At 49.4% G+C, this 20,165-nt stretch overlaps 1 protein-coding gene across 1 annotated transcript; it reads left to right on the top strand.

The window, feature by feature from the left end:
* Nucleotides 1-75: 75 nt before the first annotated feature.
* Nucleotides 76-19,892, top strand: ETS2 (ETS proto-oncogene 2, transcription factor). The gene is made up of 10 exons (XM_086416280.1): nucleotides 76-398; nucleotides 4,867-4,938; nucleotides 8,232-8,343; nucleotides 9,582-9,701; nucleotides 9,999-10,199; nucleotides 12,060-12,143; nucleotides 13,339-13,563; nucleotides 14,605-14,868; nucleotides 16,417-16,535; nucleotides 17,682-19,892. The coding sequence occupies exons 2-10, from the start codon at nucleotides 4,867-4,869 to the stop codon at nucleotides 17,895-17,897; spliced, it is 1,413 nt and encodes a 470-aa protein (XP_086272406.1). The 5' UTR covers nucleotides 76-398; the 3' UTR covers nucleotides 17,898-19,892.
* The last annotated feature ends 273 nt before the right edge of the window (nucleotides 19,893-20,165 follow it).

Raw genomic sequence — 20,165 nt, 5'->3', positions numbered from 1 at the left:
CCTCCGCCCCTCCTCCTTGTCCCGAAGTCCCCTCCCTCCTCCCTCCTCCCTCCTCCCCCCCGAAACCCCGGCTCCAGAAGAGCGCGCGGCGGAGGGCACCGGCCGGTTACTTCCTCCGGCGGCGGCGCGGAGCGCGGTGCAGCCACAGCCCGGATCGCCCCGATCGTCGCGAGCCGGCCCGCCGTCCCCGGCCCGCCCAGGCCTCCCGGATCTCCCGGAGCCCGCCCGCCGTCCCCGGTCCGCCCCGGCCTCCCCGAGCGCCCCGAGCGCCCCGAGCCCGTCCGCCGCCCCCGGCTTCCCCGAGCGCCCCACTCGCGCGCCCGCGCCCCCGCGCTCGCCGGCGCGCACCGAGGAAGCCCGGGCCCCGAGCCCCGGGCGGCCCTGCCCGAAGCGGCGCGGTAAGAGCGGGGTCGGGCCGGGCGGGGTGGCCGGGGTCCGGCGGGGGTCGGCGGGCGGGGAGCGCTCTGCGGCGCCCGCTTCTCTCCCGGGGAACCCAGGAACTGAGTTGGGACGCAGGTGGCGCCCCAGATCCCCAGGGCGCAGCCGAGGTCCAGGCAGGGTGGCGACTATTCGTGGGATTCTGGGGTCGCGCGTCCAGGATCAGTCCGCTTGGGGTTCTTATTCCCCGTGTCGAGTGGCTTTGGGGGTAGGTGGGTGGGCGGCGAGCAGGGTTCGGGGTGGGCCCGGCCGTGACGCGCGGAGCCGGCTCCGAACTTGGGCCGCGGGGCCTGGGGTCGCCGAGGCGGCTGGGGCGCGCAAGGCGCGCCGGCTCGTTTCACTTGCTTTTGTTTTAAAAGGAAACGCAGGCGTGAAGGCGGGGGTGGCTCCTGCCGGTGGGCGCCCGGCGAACCTGATTTCGCCTGGGGGCTTGGGGGACGCGCGAGAAGGTGTCTGAGGGCCCCTGGCGCGCCCTGGTTTGCCGGTGACTTACCGGAGGGCGCCGGGCCCTGCAAGATCCGGGGCGCCTGAAACACCTGGGGAACTGCGGCTCCCACCCCCGCTCCCGGTCACCTGCGCTGTTGCGTCCGGGGCCCGGCCAGGGCGGCAGGCAACGGGGGCGCGGGGAGGATCCGGCGGCTCTACCGAGACCCCCGGGGCTCCCCAGGACCTCTGCATTCGGGCCCCTTGATGCTGGGAGGTGAATGTGGGGACAATGTCGGAAATGGGGTTATGGGTGCGCAAGGCTGCCTCTAATTTCGGGATCTTACAGCATTTTGGACGAAGGGGTAACAGCGTTTGTGCGTATATGTTTTTTTTTTTTTCCAAGCACTCGAGACTTTTTTATTGGCCTGTATTCACTTGTACGGTATCCTAAAATAGTATTTGACCTGCAGTTTATTTAGGGAATAAAGAAATGAGCAGCCCCCTTTGGAGATAGGGGTAGTTAATGTTAATTTACCGGTAACAGATTCATCTTGTTCCGTGCAGTGGAAGCGCCTGCGCGCTGTCTGCCATCCCACACCGCCACCAATCAGGGAGATAAATCTCTAAGTTAAGGTTTATTAAAATTCTGAATAATATCACAGTACAGTAAACTAGCGTGCTGTGTGTCCTGCAGGGAAATAGTCTAACACTCATTTCTGGGATTAGTCATTCCTCTCCCTAAATTGATAGCTTTCAAAGGAAAAAGAATACCAATCTTCAAAAGTGCGCTTAGGGTTTGATTTTTTTTTTTTTTTTTTCTTTTCCAATTTGCCTAAATGCAAACCTGTGCTCTAATCTCCTAGAAGCAATCACTTGTTCCCATAAGGGTACTGTTGTTGGGCAAGTTCTACTTGTTTTAAAATTGAACATGTCTGCCATTTACCCATTTTTTTCTGTTGTTGCTCAAGAGCAGCGATCAGTAGGGCAATGGCAAAAAGACCTGAATGTGAAATTGATTTATGTGGACTGATTTGGCCTGTCTGCTGTCTTCACAAGCCCTGTTGAGTAGAACTGTTGTTTAAACGCTAAGTCACGTCTCACTCTCTGCAACCCCATGAACCCCACCAGGCTCCTCTGTCCATGGGATTCTCCAGGCAAGAATACTGGAGTGGGTTGCCATTTGCTTCTTCAGGGGATCTTCCCAACCCAGGGATTGAATCTGTGTCTCCTGCGTTGGCAAACAGATTTTTTACCACTGAGCCACCTGTGAACCTGTTGAGTAACACAGGGGAACTTAAATTTGATTAGCTATGTGTTTGCCAGAAACGATTGGTAGAGCACTTTGATTCTACATGGTTTTTACAAAACAAATTAAAAGCCGAACAACAAAAGAATTCTGTTCCGCAGCTGGTAATTAGAGCTCTTTATATGGGAGTGGTAGACTGACTTTCCTCTCAGAATTTGTACACAAAAACCAGGCGAGGTTGCTCCATGGCCTTCCACATCTATTCTCGGTCCATCTCCGTGGAGCTTAAGAATGTGGAGTAAAGTCTGCAAGTCAGGAGAAGGAGATGGGTAATTGACACCCAAGATGTCCTTTCATTTTGGTCTCCTGTTTTGAGGCTTGCTGATGTCATCAACAGGTGACAGGGCTTCATTCATGCAGATCAGTGGCATAAAGCTCTCCATTAAGGAGCATTTTGCATCTGTGCAAAGTCGGCCAGCAGGAGCCTAGGCTTGTGGTATCTGTGTGTGATCTCTGCTCTTCACTGCTGGGAGGAGGGTTGAGGCCTCACCATTCAGGGGATCCTGGCTCAAGGCGGAGCTCAGGTCAGGCCATATCCCCAAGGGGTTTTGGTCTGCTCTGTGCCCCTGAGGGCTCCCCCCATCCCGCAGTAGCCCTGTGATCCTGGGCAAAGTCCTGGGACGGGGGTGTCTCTGTAGCCTCTCTGTCAGATGGCATAACATCTACCTCTCTGGGATATCAGACTGTTGAGTAAGGTGACAAGGCGTGGTCCCCCAGCTCAGGCTTAGCCCTTTGAAAGTAGGAACCTACCATGGCAGTGATCATCCATAGTGTATATTGATTTTTGATTGATTGTGGATGACAGGATTCACCAAGTGGGGGTTCTGAGCAGACGCAGTCCTTTTTGATCCAGAACAACACCCCCTCCCCACCCCCCATTATTTACTGTCAAACCTTTCCAGCCTGCACCGGCCCCCCTGATGATGACCTGCCCTCAGAGGTTTTTAACAACTGCCCCCACCCCCCAGGTGGCTCGGTGGTAAAGCATCTGCCTGCCAGTGCAGGAGACACGGGTTCCATCCCTGGGTCAGGAAGATCCCCTGGAGTAGGAAATGGCAACCCACTCCAGGATTCTTGCCTGGAAAATTCCATGGACAGAGGAGCCGGGCAGGCTCCAGTGCATGGGGTCGTGGAGTCTGACACTACGGAGCATGCACACCCTCCGCCCGCACAAACACACCATTGCCTCTGGCCTCCCCTGTGGCAGGGACTCTCCTCCCACACTGCCTTTCTAGCCAAGGGGGGTGTGTGTGTGTCTGTATGCTGAGTCCTTAGGAGGTCTGGTTTAGCCATAGTGTTGACCATAAAGAGAAAACAAGAAAGGACAAACTCGAATTAAGTAGTTACAGGAAAATATGCTGTTTGCCTCTGCTAGTCAGCCTTATCCATTGCACAATATTTTAATTACTCAAAGTTTTGGTTGAAACAGGTAGCAGCACCCAGTGGAGACCTCAGAATGGGCAGTGAGAGGTACCCATGAAGTTTCCTATTCTAGACCTCCTGTTCCTGGTTCTGAAGCCAGGAGGGTGGGTTACTGTCATGGGGGCTTTCCCAGGGTACTTGAAAATCAGGTTCAGTTGCTTTGTTTTTTTTTTTTCATCTAATGCTCTGGCAGGATTATCTAAGTACTTTTCTCACGAACTAATATTTAACTTACCCTGGCAAACAGTAACGTTTTAGGGCCCCAGTTAAGTTTTCAGTTGATTACAGCAAATCACAGGTCACTTAGGGAACTGTCCAGTTGCAGGTCATACATGTAGCTCTTAAGCTTTCCAAGGGCCGCAGTTAAATACAGTGAAATAGATGAAATTAATTTCAGTTAACCTAACACATTCAGAATATTACATAAACACGCAGTAAACAAAGAGTCAATACTGAGATAGTTGACTTTTTGCTGCGAAATCTTTGAAATCGAGGGCAAGCACATCTGAGTCCGCCCTAGTCCAGGGCCAAGTGCTCAGGAGTCACACGTGGTTACCACACGGGTCAGCGCGGGTCAAAGGCAAAAGCCCAGGCCATCCAAGTAAGGCAGGTCCGCAGTCGGAGTTACTTCCTCTTAAAGAAACGCACAGCTGAGCAGCCTGCAAATGCAGGATTTTGAGCTTGTGTGCTCAACGCTGGAGAATCTGAGATAATGCAGGAGAGTTTCATCTCAAGCTGCCCTTCTTCCTTTCTCTGTGCTTCCTGAGCTTGGAGAGGGGGGAGGGCGCCTCCGAGGCGGGTCTTCCAGTGGGCTTTCCAGGATTTGGATCTGCCCAGGAGCAGAGGTGGCGGCTGGCCCTGGAGCTCCCAGGTTGAGCTGGCTGCCCCTTGCATGCAGGAGGTGGTCCACGGCCAGGCAGCCGACCCACCCACAGCCCCCAACAGCTCCTACACCCCGACCTGACCTTGAAATTGGCGATGAAAAACAGGTCTTCTGCACTTCTGTCCTGGAAGGACCCAGGCCCCCAGCCTTGCTATCCCAGCCAGCCGGAAGGCAGCTTTATCTGAGCCCCTCAGATCCTAAGGGAATTCTGCAGGCGGCATTATTATTTAATTCCTTGAGTAGCATCACCTTGTGAGAAGAATTCCTGGCATTCAGTTCTGAATGACCTGTTAGGGCTGGAGCACTGGAACTGAGGTGTGGATGCGGGTTTAACCATCGCCTTGGTTTGTTGCCTCTTTCAACTCTTAATTTTTCTTTCTTCTTGTTAAAGATGAATGATTTTGGAATCAAGAACATGGACCAGGTGGCTCCTGTGGCCAGCAGTTACAGAGGGACACTCAAGGTGAGTGAACGAGTCTTAATAAAAACTTAGAAAATTGGAAAGCTCAGTTTCTTGGAGTGAAAAAACAATTGGGTCCCAGGAGACCGGTTCTAGCTGTGAGACTGGTTGTGTGACTCTGGACTGTTTGCTTAATCTCTGGGTCTCAGTGTTTTCCTCTGTTAAATGGGTTTCCTGGTGTTTGTTTGACTTATCCTCCAAGATATGAAGGAAACCATTCAATTTGTAGATGGTGAGACCTTGGTAGTTGATTTCTGAGGCTCCTACCAGGTGGAATGTTCCATAAATTCTCAAGAGAATAGAACTGGAGGAGGTATCTGTTCTATCCACCCAGGAAGTTTCCTCAAGTGATGGCAAAGAGCTGAAAGAGCTTAGAGGAGGCAGGCAGGCCCAGTTATTGGCTGTTGCTCCTGCTCTCATCTGAAGGGTCAGAGCCTGTGGGGTTCAGGCAGTCTGTCCTTCCTGGGACAACTGCGGCTGTTTAAAAACAAAGAGAAAAACAGATTAAACAGCCTCCTCCCTTGTAATAAACATTTCATGTAGCTTCTATCTCACTCCCTTTTGGGAACATTCTTTAGCAACACAAATTGATAATTTCCCATTTGCCTTCTCCAAATATGACAGCGAGATTTGATTTTTTTTTTTTTTTTTTTTTTTTTTTAGTGTTCTGTGGTAAAGATGTCTCAGAAGCAGTGGTTTTAGATTGGTAGTGTTTTGTATAATATTGTGTCTCTGGCACGTTCCGCTTTTTACTATCGTTTATGAGGTTGTTTGTCTGATCAAACCCCAGGAGGCAAAAACCGACACAGGTCTCTCCAGAGTATCATGAAACTGATCAGATTTCAAGCCAGTGAGGTTTTTGTTGTTGTTCAGTCTGGTCAGATGTTTTCACTGTGGCCTGGCAGAAACCATACAAGAAATTACAGTAATATTAAGTTTGAAATGACACCTCTAGAGAGAAAATTTCTCCTATAAACTCGAAGAGCTTAGGCCTGTGTGATTTCTGGGCTTGGAGAAGAAATCGTTCTTGCTGAAACTGATGTCTTGAAATATGCCGTGGGAATTTATCTTGTCTTTTGGCTTCTTGGTTTTAAAAACAGAACAGAAGTGCAGTCAGGAAAGGAAAGGCATTTCTTAGTCACCTGGGCCACGCTTTGTTGTTCAGCTGCTTAGTCCTGTACGACTCTTTGCAACCCCTTGGACTGCAGCACGCCCAGCTTCCACGCCAGGAATTTAAAAAATCTATCCGGTATGTCACCAAAATTAGCATTGCTATAAGGTATTTTATAAGCTATTTAATAAGCTGTTTTATAACTCGAGATGAGTATTTCACACGTGCATGATTGGCCTCTCCCCGCCCCCCACCCCCTGCCCCCGTGCGTCTTGGGCAGTTGGGTTTTTTGGGGGGCTGGGTGCCAACATCATTGGGCCAAGCTCCAACTTCTGCCTACCCTCTTATGTCATTCACTGTTCTGCATTTCTAAACAGAAAGCACACCAACCATTGGATCTGTAAATGTGTTACACGCTTTCTGATTGATGACTCAACAAATGGGTCACTGCATTACACATGACATGGGATTTCCAGCTTATGTTGGGAAAATATAGCCGTTCTTCACGTTTTTCTTCCACAAGTTAGGCAATGATGAATCAGGCCTTTGTCTGTTACTTACAAATGACTCTTACAGTACAGGCTCTTCCGTTTTGTATTTGAAATTCTCACAGCTCCAGGCTTATCTTTCTGTGTGTGTCTCTTCCCCTAAATTGTAGGTAGTTTAAATCTGTTTGCTTTGGAAATCTTTCCCCTTCATAGATGATGGGAGGCAGTAATGGAGTGACCTTTTCAATACACTATATTTTTACAAAATTAAATCTTAAAGAATGTTCTTATATGTATTTTGTTTGATTTTTGTCATTTGATATTTTTCTTTCCCTGCCTTTCATCTTAACTGCAGTGAGCTGAAGCTGTTTTGCCAAGGATCATTTTTTTTCCCCTCCTTATTTATTTTCTTATATATTGAAGTATAAATATAGTAGGGCTTCCTAGGCGGTGTGGTGGTAAACAATTTGCCTGCCAAGGCATGAGAGGCAGGAGACACAGGTTTGATCCCTGGGTCTGGAAGATCCTTTGGAGGGGGAAATGGCAACCCACTCCAGTATTCTTGCTTGGAAAATTCCACGGACAGAGGTGCCTGGAGGGCTACAGTCCATAGGGTTGCAAAAAGTCAGATACTATTACCTGTACACACACGTAGTTACTTTACATTGTTGTTAATTCCTGTTATACAGCAAAGTGGTTTGGTTTTTTATATATATATATATATATATATTTACACATATATACATAGATATACATGTACATTTTAAACATATTATTTTCCATTATGATTTCTCATAGGATTTTTTCTTTTTAGTTGGGGATAATGTTACATTGTTGTGTTAGTTTCTGCTGTACAACAGCATAAGAGGCATTTTCCTTATGCACATGGCCTGCGTGTCTCACCCATTTAGCTGAGAAGGGCCAGGTGTTTGGATTGAGGTGGTCTCCGAGTCCCTCCAGGCACTGTTCTAAGACTCTCTGGGTTTTAGGTTTGTTTGCTTAACTTATACATTTAACTTGATTAGGCCATTAAAAGTAAATTCCTAGTCATTCTGATTCTGTGGTTGATGACAGGCAGACCTTGATAGACTGCACTTTGCTATACTGAGTTGTTTTTTTTTTACAGATTGTAGGCTTGTGCTAACCCTGCAGTCTAGCATTGATTGGCACCATTTTTCCAACAGCATTTGATCACTTCGTGTCTCTGTGTCACATATTGGTAATCCTCGACATGTTTTAAACCCTCTGCTAGCAAAAGGATTACCAAGGCTCAGATGATGGTTAGCATTTTTTAGCAATAAAGTATTTTTTAATTAAAGTATGTGCACAGTTTTTAGACACCATGCTATTGTACAATTAATACTGTAAGAGTAACTTGTATATGTATTGGGAAGCCAAGAAATTTCTGTGACTCACGTTACTGTGATGGTTACTTTATTTCGGTGGTCTGGAACCAAGCCTGCAGCATCTCCAAGGTGTGCCTGTAAGTGATCCAGAGTAAAGAGATCCTTTGGGTCACTTGCATCCTCTCAGAAGTCTGCTCAGAGTGCCAACTGGTCAATGCCGTGCGTGGCTTTATAACTGGCAAATTGAATCAGGGTGTTTTGGTGAGGCTGCCCATGGACCACTTTTAAAACAGGTCATTAACTAAGTGTAAATGCCAACGTTTCCGTTTTCTTTCCCTCTTGCCTTTGCAGCGCCAGGCCGCCTTTGACACCTTTGATGGGTCCCTGCTTGCGGTTTTCCCCTCCCTAAATGAAGAGCAAACACTCCAGGAAGTGCCAACCGGCTTGGATTCGATTTCTCATGGTAATTGGTTACTCAGACTTGATGAATTGAGCGTGATGTCCCTAAGGATCTCAGTTCATAGATTACCGTTCGTAAGGGATGCACGTTGATGTCTTGAATCTTTGTATGAAAAGTCAGACAGAGGCTGGGATCTGGGAGAAAACACTTCTTTTTTATGCAGCTGGTGACTCTGAAGTTCTTACCTGCCAGACACACCCCAGGGAGAGGAGGTGCCCTCCTGGGGGCAAACCGCAGGGGGCCCTGAGCGGCTCCTTAGGCTGCTCCAACTCTGCAGCCAGCCCAGGCCCCATCTCCCAGTCCCCTCTGTGATGCAGACCAGTGGACCTCAGAGTGCACCCCACCTTTTCATCCTAGGTTCACGTCCTTAGCTTAGATTTTCCCCTCGCTACCGCCAGTTTTGGGGCAGCAAAGCATTCCTGCTCATCTTTAACCATCTGCCTTTGTGCCTGTAGTTCTTCCTATCAGTGTTCTTTCTTTTGAAAGGAATAGCATGTCAGGTGATGCCTCTGTGATTACTATGATAGAGTTATTAGCAGGAGACATTCCAGAGATGACTTTGTCACATGAAGTCAGTGCTAAAAAATACAGCCCAGAAAATTAATTAAAACGCATATGCTTGCGTAAGTGTGCTGTCACGTGACAGCCATTCATCATTCTTGAAATTGCTGAGGGAATGCAGAGAAGGTTGTTTTTCAAAAAAATTGACGTCACAGGTGCTAAGTACTATGTGTTCCTGCGACATCTGCTGTCCCTTTGCCTGCAGCTTAGTTTAATGGATGGAAGTCGCTTCCAGATTAGCCATTTACAACCCTTGAAGGCTTTTGGTGAGAAACCACACAACTTCGTCTGTTGTCAAAAATGTAAGACTGGCTGGCCTGCAAAAGAAACCTTACCTAGGTGTCGATCACTGCTTTCTGAAGTTTGGCAAAAATTTGACTTGAGTGTTGCTTTACATTTTTTTTTTTCAAATAAGGGTAGTTATTAAATTGTAAGAAGTATAGTTACATAATTATTAAAATAATACGTGTTTTATTAAATTGCAATATATTTTCTCAGTTTCGTTCAGAAACCATTTTGGTTATATTAATATTTACGCTCCTCTGGGGAATGATGCTGAAGACTGAGGATCCTCATTGTTCTTCCATAGGAGCTAAGACTCCCTCCCTCCTCCCCTATCCGTTCTCCCTGTGCTGTGGCCAGCTGGAACTCTTAACGTCCCCATGGGGTTTGTTTTCCAGACTCAGCCAACTGCGAGTTGCCTCTGCTGACCCCATGCAGCAAAGCTGTGATGAGTCAAGCCTTAAAAGCCACCTTCAGTGGCTTCAAAAAGGAGCAACGCCGGCTGGGGATCCCAAAGAGTAAGTGCTGCTTCTTGGAGCTGTGTTCTGCCCTGCGCTGTGCTAGACCGGGAAGTCGGGCCGCCATAGCTTGAGATGGCGTCATTTCAAGCATGTGCCTAGGGTGTCTTGCAAAGAGGGGCAGAGATCTCATGAAGCTGAGCTGAGCCACCCCTCTGAACACTTCTTCCAGCAGTGCTGTTAGCACCTCAGCATCTGCTGGCTCGTCACCTTGAGCCCTGGTGCCCATCGGGGCTCTGCAGGTAAATCAGGAGTGTGTCTGGCCTCACCGTCTTGCTTTTCTCCCCTCCCTGCTAGATCCATGGCTGTGGACTGAGCAGCAGGTGTGCCAGTGGCTTCTCTGGGCCACCAACGAGTTCAGTCTGGTGGATGTGAACCTACAGAGGTTTGGCATGACAGGGCAGGTGTTGTGTAACCTTGGCAAGGAGCGCTTTCTGGAGCTGGCACCCGACTTTGTGGGTGATATTCTCTGGGAGCATCTGGAGCAGATGATCAAAGGTACCTGTGAGCAACGGGGTGATTGTGGTGGGAAAGAGTGATGGGGGAGCTGTGCATGCTAACTGTAGGGTCAGCAGTTCAGTGATGGAAGGCAGATAGACTGAAAATAGCATTGCACAAGTCAGCTCCATGGTGACTTCAATGATTTCAGTTCCACTTAAGTACGTGTGTGGGGAGCATTAGCCACAAGGTGGGAGCCTTAGTCACCAAGGTGTTCAGTGTCGCCAGACCTCATGAGTCGGAGGCATACATGTGGCTCTGACGTCAAGGCAACTGGGATGCCTGTGTTTGGGGGCTCACTTTACAGAGCCTTGAGAAATCAGTTGGTCCCAACCAAAGCGTGCCTTTGATAAACTGGGAATTTTATAGTTATTTTCCCTAAGACCAGATGGGATCCCACAAAGACTTTTTCTTTTATGTTTGTAAACAAATGTAGAAGTGATTGATGTATATTTTACACACTGAAATATTGTACAGAAACTAGCCTTCAAGCAAAAGAACTCTCATGTAGAAAATGTTGATTTAGACCTAAACAGAGCATTGAGACTAGTGTTAAAAATACATTGAGCCTTACGGGCGGTGACGCCCTCCCCATGAGCTCATGCCTCTCGCAAAGTATCTCCTTCATCCCTCTCCAGAAGAGACGAGGAAGCAGGAGCAAGTGCCTCGTGCAGAGCCCCAGTTCCTGTTTCATGGGTGTGAAATGCCCAGGATGCTACAGAATCACCCTGTCTTTAGCCATGCACAGGCAGTAGTTATGTGTGTTCACTGCTGTGCTGTTCTTGGCCAGCCTTCAGGAGGAAGAGCAACCTTACAGGAGGACCAGCCTTACAGAAGGCTGCTCCTTCGATTCAGACCGAAGCAGTGCTCAACGTACCCTGTATCAACGTACCCTGTATCAAGATGAGTGGGAAACCTTCCCAATACACATTTTGGATAAAAGAAAAAAAAAACCACATTGAGTTAAAAAGCAAGATATAGGAATCTTCAAGTTAAAAATATAAGAAAATAAGCCTGTTGGTGGAGTTCAGAGAAATATTTCTCATTCAATTGATTTTAAACTCTGAGTTTCAACACCTATTACAGACTCAGCATCTTAAAAAGATCTCAGGGCCCCCCACCAGCTCTTTGTAGTTATGACTTCTGAGGGCCAGGGAAACCTAAAGACCCTTAAATTTTCCCTGAACCTGGACAAGTCTGATCTGACAAGTTTCTGTTTGAATCTGTTTGTTGGCATGTTGGGCCCATTTTGTGATTTCTCAGTGTGTGTGTCTGGATATGTGTGTGTGTGTGTGGTTGTGTGTTTGTAGAAGTAAGTTCACACAGAGAATGCCAACCTTTTCCTTTTTAAAGTTCCTGGACACATGGGTCCCACTTGGAAGCCCATGGCACTGTTTTGACATCTCTGTAGCTCTTCCCATGCGTGGACACACCTTAGGGTTTGAGGTGATGGATCTGAAGCATCACCAGGGCAGAGAACCTGTCCAGGTCCCTAATTTGCTGTGTTCCCAGCCCCTGGTGAAGAGGGTACTTCATAAGCATTTAACCCTTTGTGGACTACATGGATGAATTCAATACATCATCTAGTTCGCTCAAATTATACAATAGAAAATTTAACTTTGCCAATGGCAGCACTAATTTTAGAAGTCTTTTTCAAGTTATTAGGAAAATACGTTGCTGTCTCTAGTACTTTTAAAAAACATAATGACACGGAACACCATCGGATTAAGTATGCAACTAAAATGCATTTCTTTATGCTGGAATAACCGTAGAACAGTAATTCAGAAAGGAACTTTTTTTCCTTGCGTCGTTTAAAACCTCTCAATTTGTAATTTTCTGTCTCCTCTGTCAATTTTTCAGAAAACCAAGAAAAGAACGAAGATCAGTATGAAGAAAATTCGCATCTCAACTCAGTTCCTCATTGGATTAATAGCAATTCGTTAGGTCAGTGCAATGAATTCTGCCCTTGAGAGCTTGGTTCTAAGACTTCCTGTTAGATTCACAAAGGGTGCGAAGCCAGGGTCTAGACCTGCACTGTCCCACACAACGGTCACATCTCACAAATCCAGGCCACTGGTCACTTGAAGTGTTGCTGGTCCACACTGAGATGTGCAGTGAGATAAAACTCATGCCCACCCATCTGAAAGTCTTAATATAAATGTCTCCTTAATAACTTTTAACATTATGATTACATGTTGAAATGATAATGGATTTCTTGCATACATTCTGATCAGTTGTATCTGACTCTCTGTGACCCTATAGACTGTAGCTCACCAAACTCCTCTGTCAGTGGGATTCTCCAGGCAAGAATACTGGAGTGGGTTGCCATTTCCTCCTCCAGGGGATCTTTCCAACCCAGGGATTGAACCCACGTCTCTTGTATCTCCTGCATTGGCAGGCGGGTTCTTTACCATCTCTTGGGTCAAGTAAAATGTTCAAACTTGTTTTGCCAGTGTCTTTTTAGTTTTCCAGTGGAGCTGTTAGAAAATCTAACATTGCATTATGGTGGCTTGTGTTAACCTTTGCATTGGCCAGCGCTGGTCAAGGCAATTTATAACGCAAGGGGGCAGAATGGAGTGAGCTGATCGCCAGGGTCAGATCAGTATAATAGATAAAGGTGGCAGGCACAGGAGGTATGTGAACAGCAGTACCCCATTTGCTCTGGGATGTTACAGAATTTGGGTCGGTGTTTCTGGTGGTTGACGCTGGTGAGCGCAGCTTACGGTGGTCCCCTCGGGCATGGGCAGGGTGACTGGACAGGCTCACTTATGGGTCACAGGCTGGACGGCAGATCGCTTAGTTGGTCTGGACCTGTTTGCTCAGAAGGCGAAAGAGCCAGTGACCCTGTCGTCCTGAGGCTCCCGCGGAAGCATTAGGAATATCCACCTGCAGCATTGCCCCAAGGGTCCAGAGGCTGCAAGCCTTTTGGGAAAGGGCCCTGGACTAAGAAGATGGACAGTTAGAACAGAGGAGGACTCAGTGGAAAAGCTGCCTGTCAAAGCCTCAGAGTGTCCACTGAGATCTTGCAGAGGGAGGGCTGGAGCGGGAGGGTCTGCTCGCGTTCCCTCTGGTTGGAGGCGTGTAGGGTCTCTGGTCATCACGCTGATGTCGTCTGACAGCCCGCGGTCCCCTGTTACAGGTTTTGGCGTGGAGCAGGCGCCGTACGGCATGCAGACGCAGAGTTACCCTAAAGGCGGCCTCCTGGATGGCTTGTGTCCAGCGTCCTCAGCGCCCAGCACGCTCGGGCCAGAGCAGGACTTCCAGATGTTCCCCAAGGCCCGACTCAGCACCGTCAGCGTCAACTACTGCTCTGTGGGGCAGGACTTCCCGGCCGGCAGCCTGAACCTGCTCTCCAGCGCTTCTGGTGAGACCCAGGCTCCCGAGCGCCACTCTCGGTGGGGCTGGGGGTGTGATTTCCCGGGGCCACGGTCAGACCATAACTGAGTTTCTTAATCAGTCGGCCCGTGCTCTGCCCCTGGAGGAGGTCAAGGGCTGGACTGCCGGAACCCGGCCGCAGCAGCGATGCTCAGCGAGCTTGCTCCTCACGTGCCTCCGGCTCTGCTCCGGCCGGGAGGGTGTTGGGGAACCAGCAGAGTTCCTGCTCCTGTAGCAGGAGTCCTCCACCCACCCAGTGCGCTGTTGGAGGAGGCGGTGTAGGCAGGTGATGGGATGTCTTTGTGGAGACGAAAATGCATATTCCCAGGTGTCACAGTGATAAAGAACCCGCCTGCAGTGCAGGAGACATGAGACATATGTTCGATCCCTGGGGCGGGAAGATCCCCTGGAGGAGGGCATGGCAACCCACTCCAGTATTCCTGCCTGGAGAATCCCACGGACAGAGGAGCCTGGAGGGCTACGGTCCATGGGGTTGCAAAGAGTCGGATATAACTGAGCGACTGAACACACTGGCAAGTATGCAGTGTACAAAACTCAGATTGGATTTTATATATATATATATACCCCTGGGGACCACCACCCAGATTGAGATGGAGAGGGTGCCAGCATCCCACAAGGCTCTCTCATACTCCCACCCACTCAGTAGCACTCTCCCTACCCCCAGAAGATGCTACTGTCCTGACTTTTCTCATCACCGTCTTTCCCGTTCTTGAACTGGATGCAAAGTGTTCTCGTGTTGGGCTTTTGCTCACATTGTGTCTGAGATCCATCCGCATGGCGCCCCTTTCCCGTGCGGTGTAGCCCTCCGCTCGGAGCTACACAATGTCTCTGTCCTCTTGCCTTTTATGGAAGAGGCGCTTGAGTGGCATGTTTATTCATAAGAAACAGGCGCCTCAGTGAGAAACCTGAGTTGCTGTGCACCGGCGGGGCGAACGCCTGGAGGGGCCAGTGGTCGTGCCTGACCTTGCGTTGTCCTAGAGGGGTCAGAGCCCATGCTTGTCTCTGCCAGGGAAACCCAGGGACCACGACTCGGCGGAGACGGGCGGCGACAGCTTCGAGAGCTCGGAGTCGCTGCTGCAGTCCTGGAACAGCCAGTCGTCTCTGCTGGACGTGCAGCGGGTGCCCTCCTTCGAGAGCTTCGAGGACGACTGCAGCCAGTCCCTGGGCCTCAGCAAGCCGACCATGTCCTTCAAGGACTACATCCAGGACCGGAGTGACCCAGTGGAGCAGGGCAAACCAGTTATACCCGCGGCCGTGCTGGCCGGCTTCACAGGTGCGTGCGCCCGCCTTGTTTATCAAGGGCGTTTCTCGCTGGACGACCCCGCGTTGGTGCTCCCGGTTTTACGCGTGCGGTGTCATCCTTAAGCCGAGCGAGCTGTCTCCCTGCACCCGAAAGAGGCCACATGGACAGGGATGTTCGTGGTCGCTGAGCTCAGCATAGTGGGTGGGAATCCCCAGGCTGCTCCCTCACCTGGTCAGTCCTGGCCGGTCCCCAAAAGGAGAGGAGAACAGTGGGGGACATGGGCCCTGGAGGCTGAAGCTCTGACTCAGCCACGCCTGGAATTTCAGAGACTGTAGCCTGGTGGGGGAAGGGGCACAGAGCTGGCCTCCAATAACCCAGGGACTGTTTACCTTCTGCTTCTCAGATCCATCTTATTTTGAAGGTTTGAGTAACAGCTATTCTAGGCGGGGACAAATATTAAAGCTGTTTTTAGAACCAGATATTTCCAGGGTTTTTTTTTTTTTTAATTGCTTTCTGTGTCCTTAAATGTGCTTTTTTTTTTTTTCCTTTTTTTATGCACCCCCCCCCCCAATCCCATAGTTTGACCATATGGAGCCACTGGGGATTTAAAAAATACCTGCTTTTAAAAATCCAATAGGTTAAAATAAGAATACGCAGGCATCCCATTTCTTTTCTGTCCTGTAAAACAAACAGCCATGAAAATTACTTGGAGAGTGAAAATAGCTGTCATTTTCATACATGGGCGTCAGGGCCTAATCAGAAGGGAAACAGCCACGGTGTGGGTGGGTTTTCATTTTAACGTTAGTGATCATCGGTTGCCTTGCCAGCTCTGTGGTTGACTAGGACAGTACTGGGACCCTAGGGCAGCCTAGCATGGCTGATAGTAGCCCATTTCACAGACAGGGAAGTGGGCTTGGAGGACGCTAGCTGTGGTCACTCAGGTCACAGCTGTATCCATGATGTGGTCACTGTGCCTTGGGGAATATACGGAGAGCACTTTGCAAAGCTTATACCTCACCCAACACATGCTAAGGCCCTGGCTACTCCCCTAGGTGCCCCAGTGACCACTCAGTCAACCAAGTCTTGGATCAAGCGATTTAGCCACTGTCATCTGGTCAGAAAGCCACGCGTGGGGTTCCAAGAATGACATGCCTCGCTCTGTGCTGAAAGGCCCCTTCTAACGCCCCCACCCCTGTCCTACGAGGTGTCTCTAGAAATAAACCTTGAAAGTTATGACATAAGGAACAATTAAATGGAGGGAAGGATTTTGATGCCAAGGAGATGGTGGCCCAGAATTTGTTTTTTTTTTGTTTCTTTTCTCCAAAAGACCAAGCCCCAGCGATCAAGGACCCGGTGATCTCTTTCCCAAGAGCAGGAGGCATGGGGGAAGAAGCCCTCACCTTGGGGTCTGGCCTCCTGCCATTAAAGCATCCAAGACTGTCACCAGCACCCAGCGCCACACCTTCACCTTGATACCCACTTGATACCACTTGATCTCACAGTTCTTGTTTCAGGAGGGTGACTCTAAAAGCCTTGCTGTGTTTAAAAACGTCTAACCCACCCCCTTCTCCCCTGCAGGAAGCGGGCCTATCCAGCTGTGGCAGTTTCTTCTAGAATTGCTCTCCGACAAGTCCTGCCAGTCATTCATCAGCTGGACGGGGGACGGGTGGGAGTTTAAGCTCGCTGACCCCGACGAGGTATGTCCAGACCCAGGGACTCAAGTCTCCAGGTTCTCAAACCTAATTCCATCACATGGGCTTTGCATGCAAGAAACGGGTCCCAAGTATATACAAATGAGAGCACTTCTGCAGGAGACAATTTCTGGCCCTTTAAGAGTCTTACTGCGATGATAAGCAGTTTAATATGCTGTACTCAGCGGCCCAGTCGTTTCTGACTCTCTGCAACCCCGTGCACTGTAGCCCACCAGGCTCCTCTGTCCGTGGGGTTCTTGAGGCAAGAACGCTGGTGTGGATTGTGTGCGTGGCACTGTTGGGCTTCCCCATCTTGCTCTGTCATTGAGCCGAAAGGCGCAGGCTATAAACTGAGGCTCTTGCCTGACTGTCGGAACGTCGTAGGAAATTTGCCTCTTTCCCTTGCCGGGGGTTGGGGGCAGATACTGAGCCCCGCTCCTCAGCTGAGCCAGCCCATCTGGATGAGAAAGCTGAGGGCGGGTCCCATAGCAACCCTTCAAGGATAGCGCAAGGGGCGCCCGTGGTCTCTGGCACCTGCGGGGTGTGGTGCGTCACCTCCCCAGTAACCCAGGGCGGCAGAGGCACTGAGGAATGCAGACGTCCACGGGACCTCGGTCCCACTGCGGCAGCTGCGGGCGCGGTGGTCTTGGAGTGCGAGCCCAGGAGCTGGGGGCACATAGCATTTCCTTTGTCTCAGGACCAGCCCCTTGATTCTGAACCCTTGGCTCCCGAACACTTTACTGAGGGAGAAGCCTCAGCAGACGAAGCTGTGGGTCGGGGGACCCGTCTCCCTCATCTGCCTGTCCCTCCATCCCCAGACAAATACCCAGGGATGCAGAGCAGGAAAGCAGACGGCATCTCTTCGGTCCCTTTGTGGTGGTCCAATAATCATGCATCCAAATTGTCATCAGGGCAAAAGGGGTGCTTTTTCTTTCTTTCTTTAAAAATTAACTAATTTTGATGGGAGGATAGTTTTCTTTACAGTATTGTGACGGAGAAGGCGTGCTTTTTCTTTCTTTTTTTTTATTTATTTTGATGGGAGGATAGTTTTCTTTACAGTATTGCGATGGTTTTTGCCAGGACGAGGGAGACACGTGTGCTTTTTTTCAATTAAGGAGTTTTAAATGGCACTCTTTCCCATCCCCGCCACAGGTGGCCCGCCGGTGGGGAAAGAGGAAAAACAAGCCCAAGATGAACTATGAGAAGCTCAGCCGGGGTCTGCGCTATTACTACGACAAGAATATCATCCACAAGACGTCAGGGAAGCGCTACGTGTACCGCTTCGTGTGCGACCTGCAGAACTTGCTGGGCTTCACGCCCGAGGAACTGCACGCCATCCTGGGCGTCCAGCCGGACACGGAGGACTGAGCCCGCCCGGGCTGGGGGCGGGGCTGTCAAAGCGCCCCGTCCCAGGACCCTGAAAGGCCGGACCGGCTCCTCCGGCACGCCTATTGGAAGCAGTGGCCTTATTCCATCGGACACCGCAGTTCTTCGCGGAAAGCAGCACGGTTTCTCGCTTCTGAAAGCCTGCTGCCGGGAACCCGCCACTTAACAATGCTATTCCATTCTGTCGGCCCAGGAAGAAGCTTGGGGTCCCCGGCCTAGCCCTGGGCAGGCTGTACGGTGACAGGATCGGTCAGGCTGTTGGGTCTTCTCAAAGTTGCGAGCGTGTCACAGACGCACACTTCTTGGATTTTTCTTTTGCCTTTTTGCAGCCAGGAATCGCACAAGAGCTCTCTTTGGTTCTGAGGGGGAGGAGGGGGCAAAGACACATTCTGTTTCCAAGTTAGTTTGTATATATGACTGTAACCTTGTAATTGTTATCAGAGTCCCCTAACAGACCTATTTAACAGAAACTGTATATTGTAATTTAAAATAATTATATAACTGTATGTGAAAATAGGAATGCAGATGGCATTTTGCCGTGTTCGCTGGTTTTCAAGAGCACTGGCGTCCTTTTGCAAACATTTAATCTGCTGGTGCAGATTAAGAGAAGTTGTAAAGTGTGTATTATTTACATTTAATATGCCTACAGGAATAAGGTCTAAGAAGGTTCATTCCTGTTTTGTTTTGTTTTGCCTAGGTTGTTATCTATGGCAAGGACTTTGTACATTTGGGAATTTTTATAAGAAACTTAATGTTATTATCTGGGGGCCTCTCCTGGCCTCTCTGCTTCTCCTTTAATTGTAATGTAAAAGCTATAAAGCAGTATTTTTCTTGACAGATGGCATATGTTTTCCATTTCTATGCATGCCTTGAAATAAGTTTATAACAAAACTTACTTTATTTTTTAGTTCAACTGTGTTTTCCCCAGCGACTCACCTCCCCTGACCAGGCATTTCCTTCCCCAGCCCCACCCCCACACCCCAAATTATGCTGTATGATTAAAATAGGAATACTATTTTTGGAAATATGCGACTCCTTTTCAGAGATCAGGAGGGATTTATGTAGCAGCTATTTTTACTGCAAAAGTAACTCACTGGAAAAAAAATGTAATTTGTTAGAAAGTTTTATTTTTACTGCAGCACCATGAGCCATACAGAGCTGAAGATGCAGGGGGAGGGGAGGCTTAATTAATAAACTTCTCGGGCATGAGTGGAGCCTGATTTTGTCCCATCTTGTTTACCTGTGGAGTCTCAGGATTTCCCAACACCAAGCTGCTCCTTTCTGTTGAGTGTCCACCGTTTTTATTTTCTTGCACACAGAATGCCCAGAGGCAGAAAGAGGGTCAGCAAGATGGGAAAGAGAAGGCATTGGGGCCATTCATGTGAAGAAAGCGTCTTCATCGTGATGGAGACTTCCATAGTCCTTTTGAAGGAACCCCTGGTTCAGCCTGTGTTCCTGGCTTTTGTAAACGAGCGAGTTGGTTTCCAAGTCAGACAGTCTTCACTAGCGTCTGAGGGGGACGAGTGGTGATGTCTCTGAAGACGAGTCCTCCGTGTGATGAGACAGGGGAATTGGGTGGTAGGGTGAGCAGGGGAGAGCCGGAAGGGGGACCACGGAGTCTCATACCCAGACAAGACCGTTTGCAGTACCGCTAAGCACAGGATGTTCTTCTCAAGCAAGACCTGTTTATCTGCCGGACAGCTGTTTATAACATCAACAGACATGCGGCTGGGAACATCTTGCTGCTGACAGAAATCGGCCATCCGCTCGCTCGTTTTATTTGGGCTTTGACCGCATGAATTTGCCAGTATTTGTTTTTATCTACAGAATTGGCAATTTTACATGGCTCGAGCCAAGAGTCATGGAAAATCAAATCCATGGTAAACCTTTGGCATGATAATAAACAGGACTTATATATCAAAGTTTTGTAATCTGGCCTTTTCTTTCTCAAATAATAAAGTATTTTGTTTACATCAATTCCTCCTTGTAAGAGTCTTCGTGCTTCACCCCTCTGCCTCCCTCCCCCAGCATGGAGGCGGGAGATCCAGAGTGCTGGGCCTGCCCCTTGGTGGCTGTCACTCCAGGTCACAGCCCCTTTGAACTGACTTTACACACCTCTGCTGCTGCTGCTAAGTCGCTTCAGTCGTGTCCGACTCTCTGCGACCCCATAGACGGCAGCCCACCAGGCTCCCCCGTCCCTGGAATTCTCCAGGCAAGAACACTGGAGTGGGTTGCCATTTCCTTCTCCAA

Source organism: Bos grunniens, chromosome 1 (assembly GCF_055505025.1).
Source record: "Bos grunniens cultivar Pamir isolate PY7600 chromosome 1, Bosgru_T2T1.0, whole genome shotgun sequence".
Lineage (NCBI taxonomy): Eukaryota > Metazoa > Chordata > Mammalia > Artiodactyla > Bovidae > Bos > Bos grunniens.
Note: the sequence above shows the minus strand (reverse complement) of the source record. Positions and strands in the feature narration are given on the sequence as shown.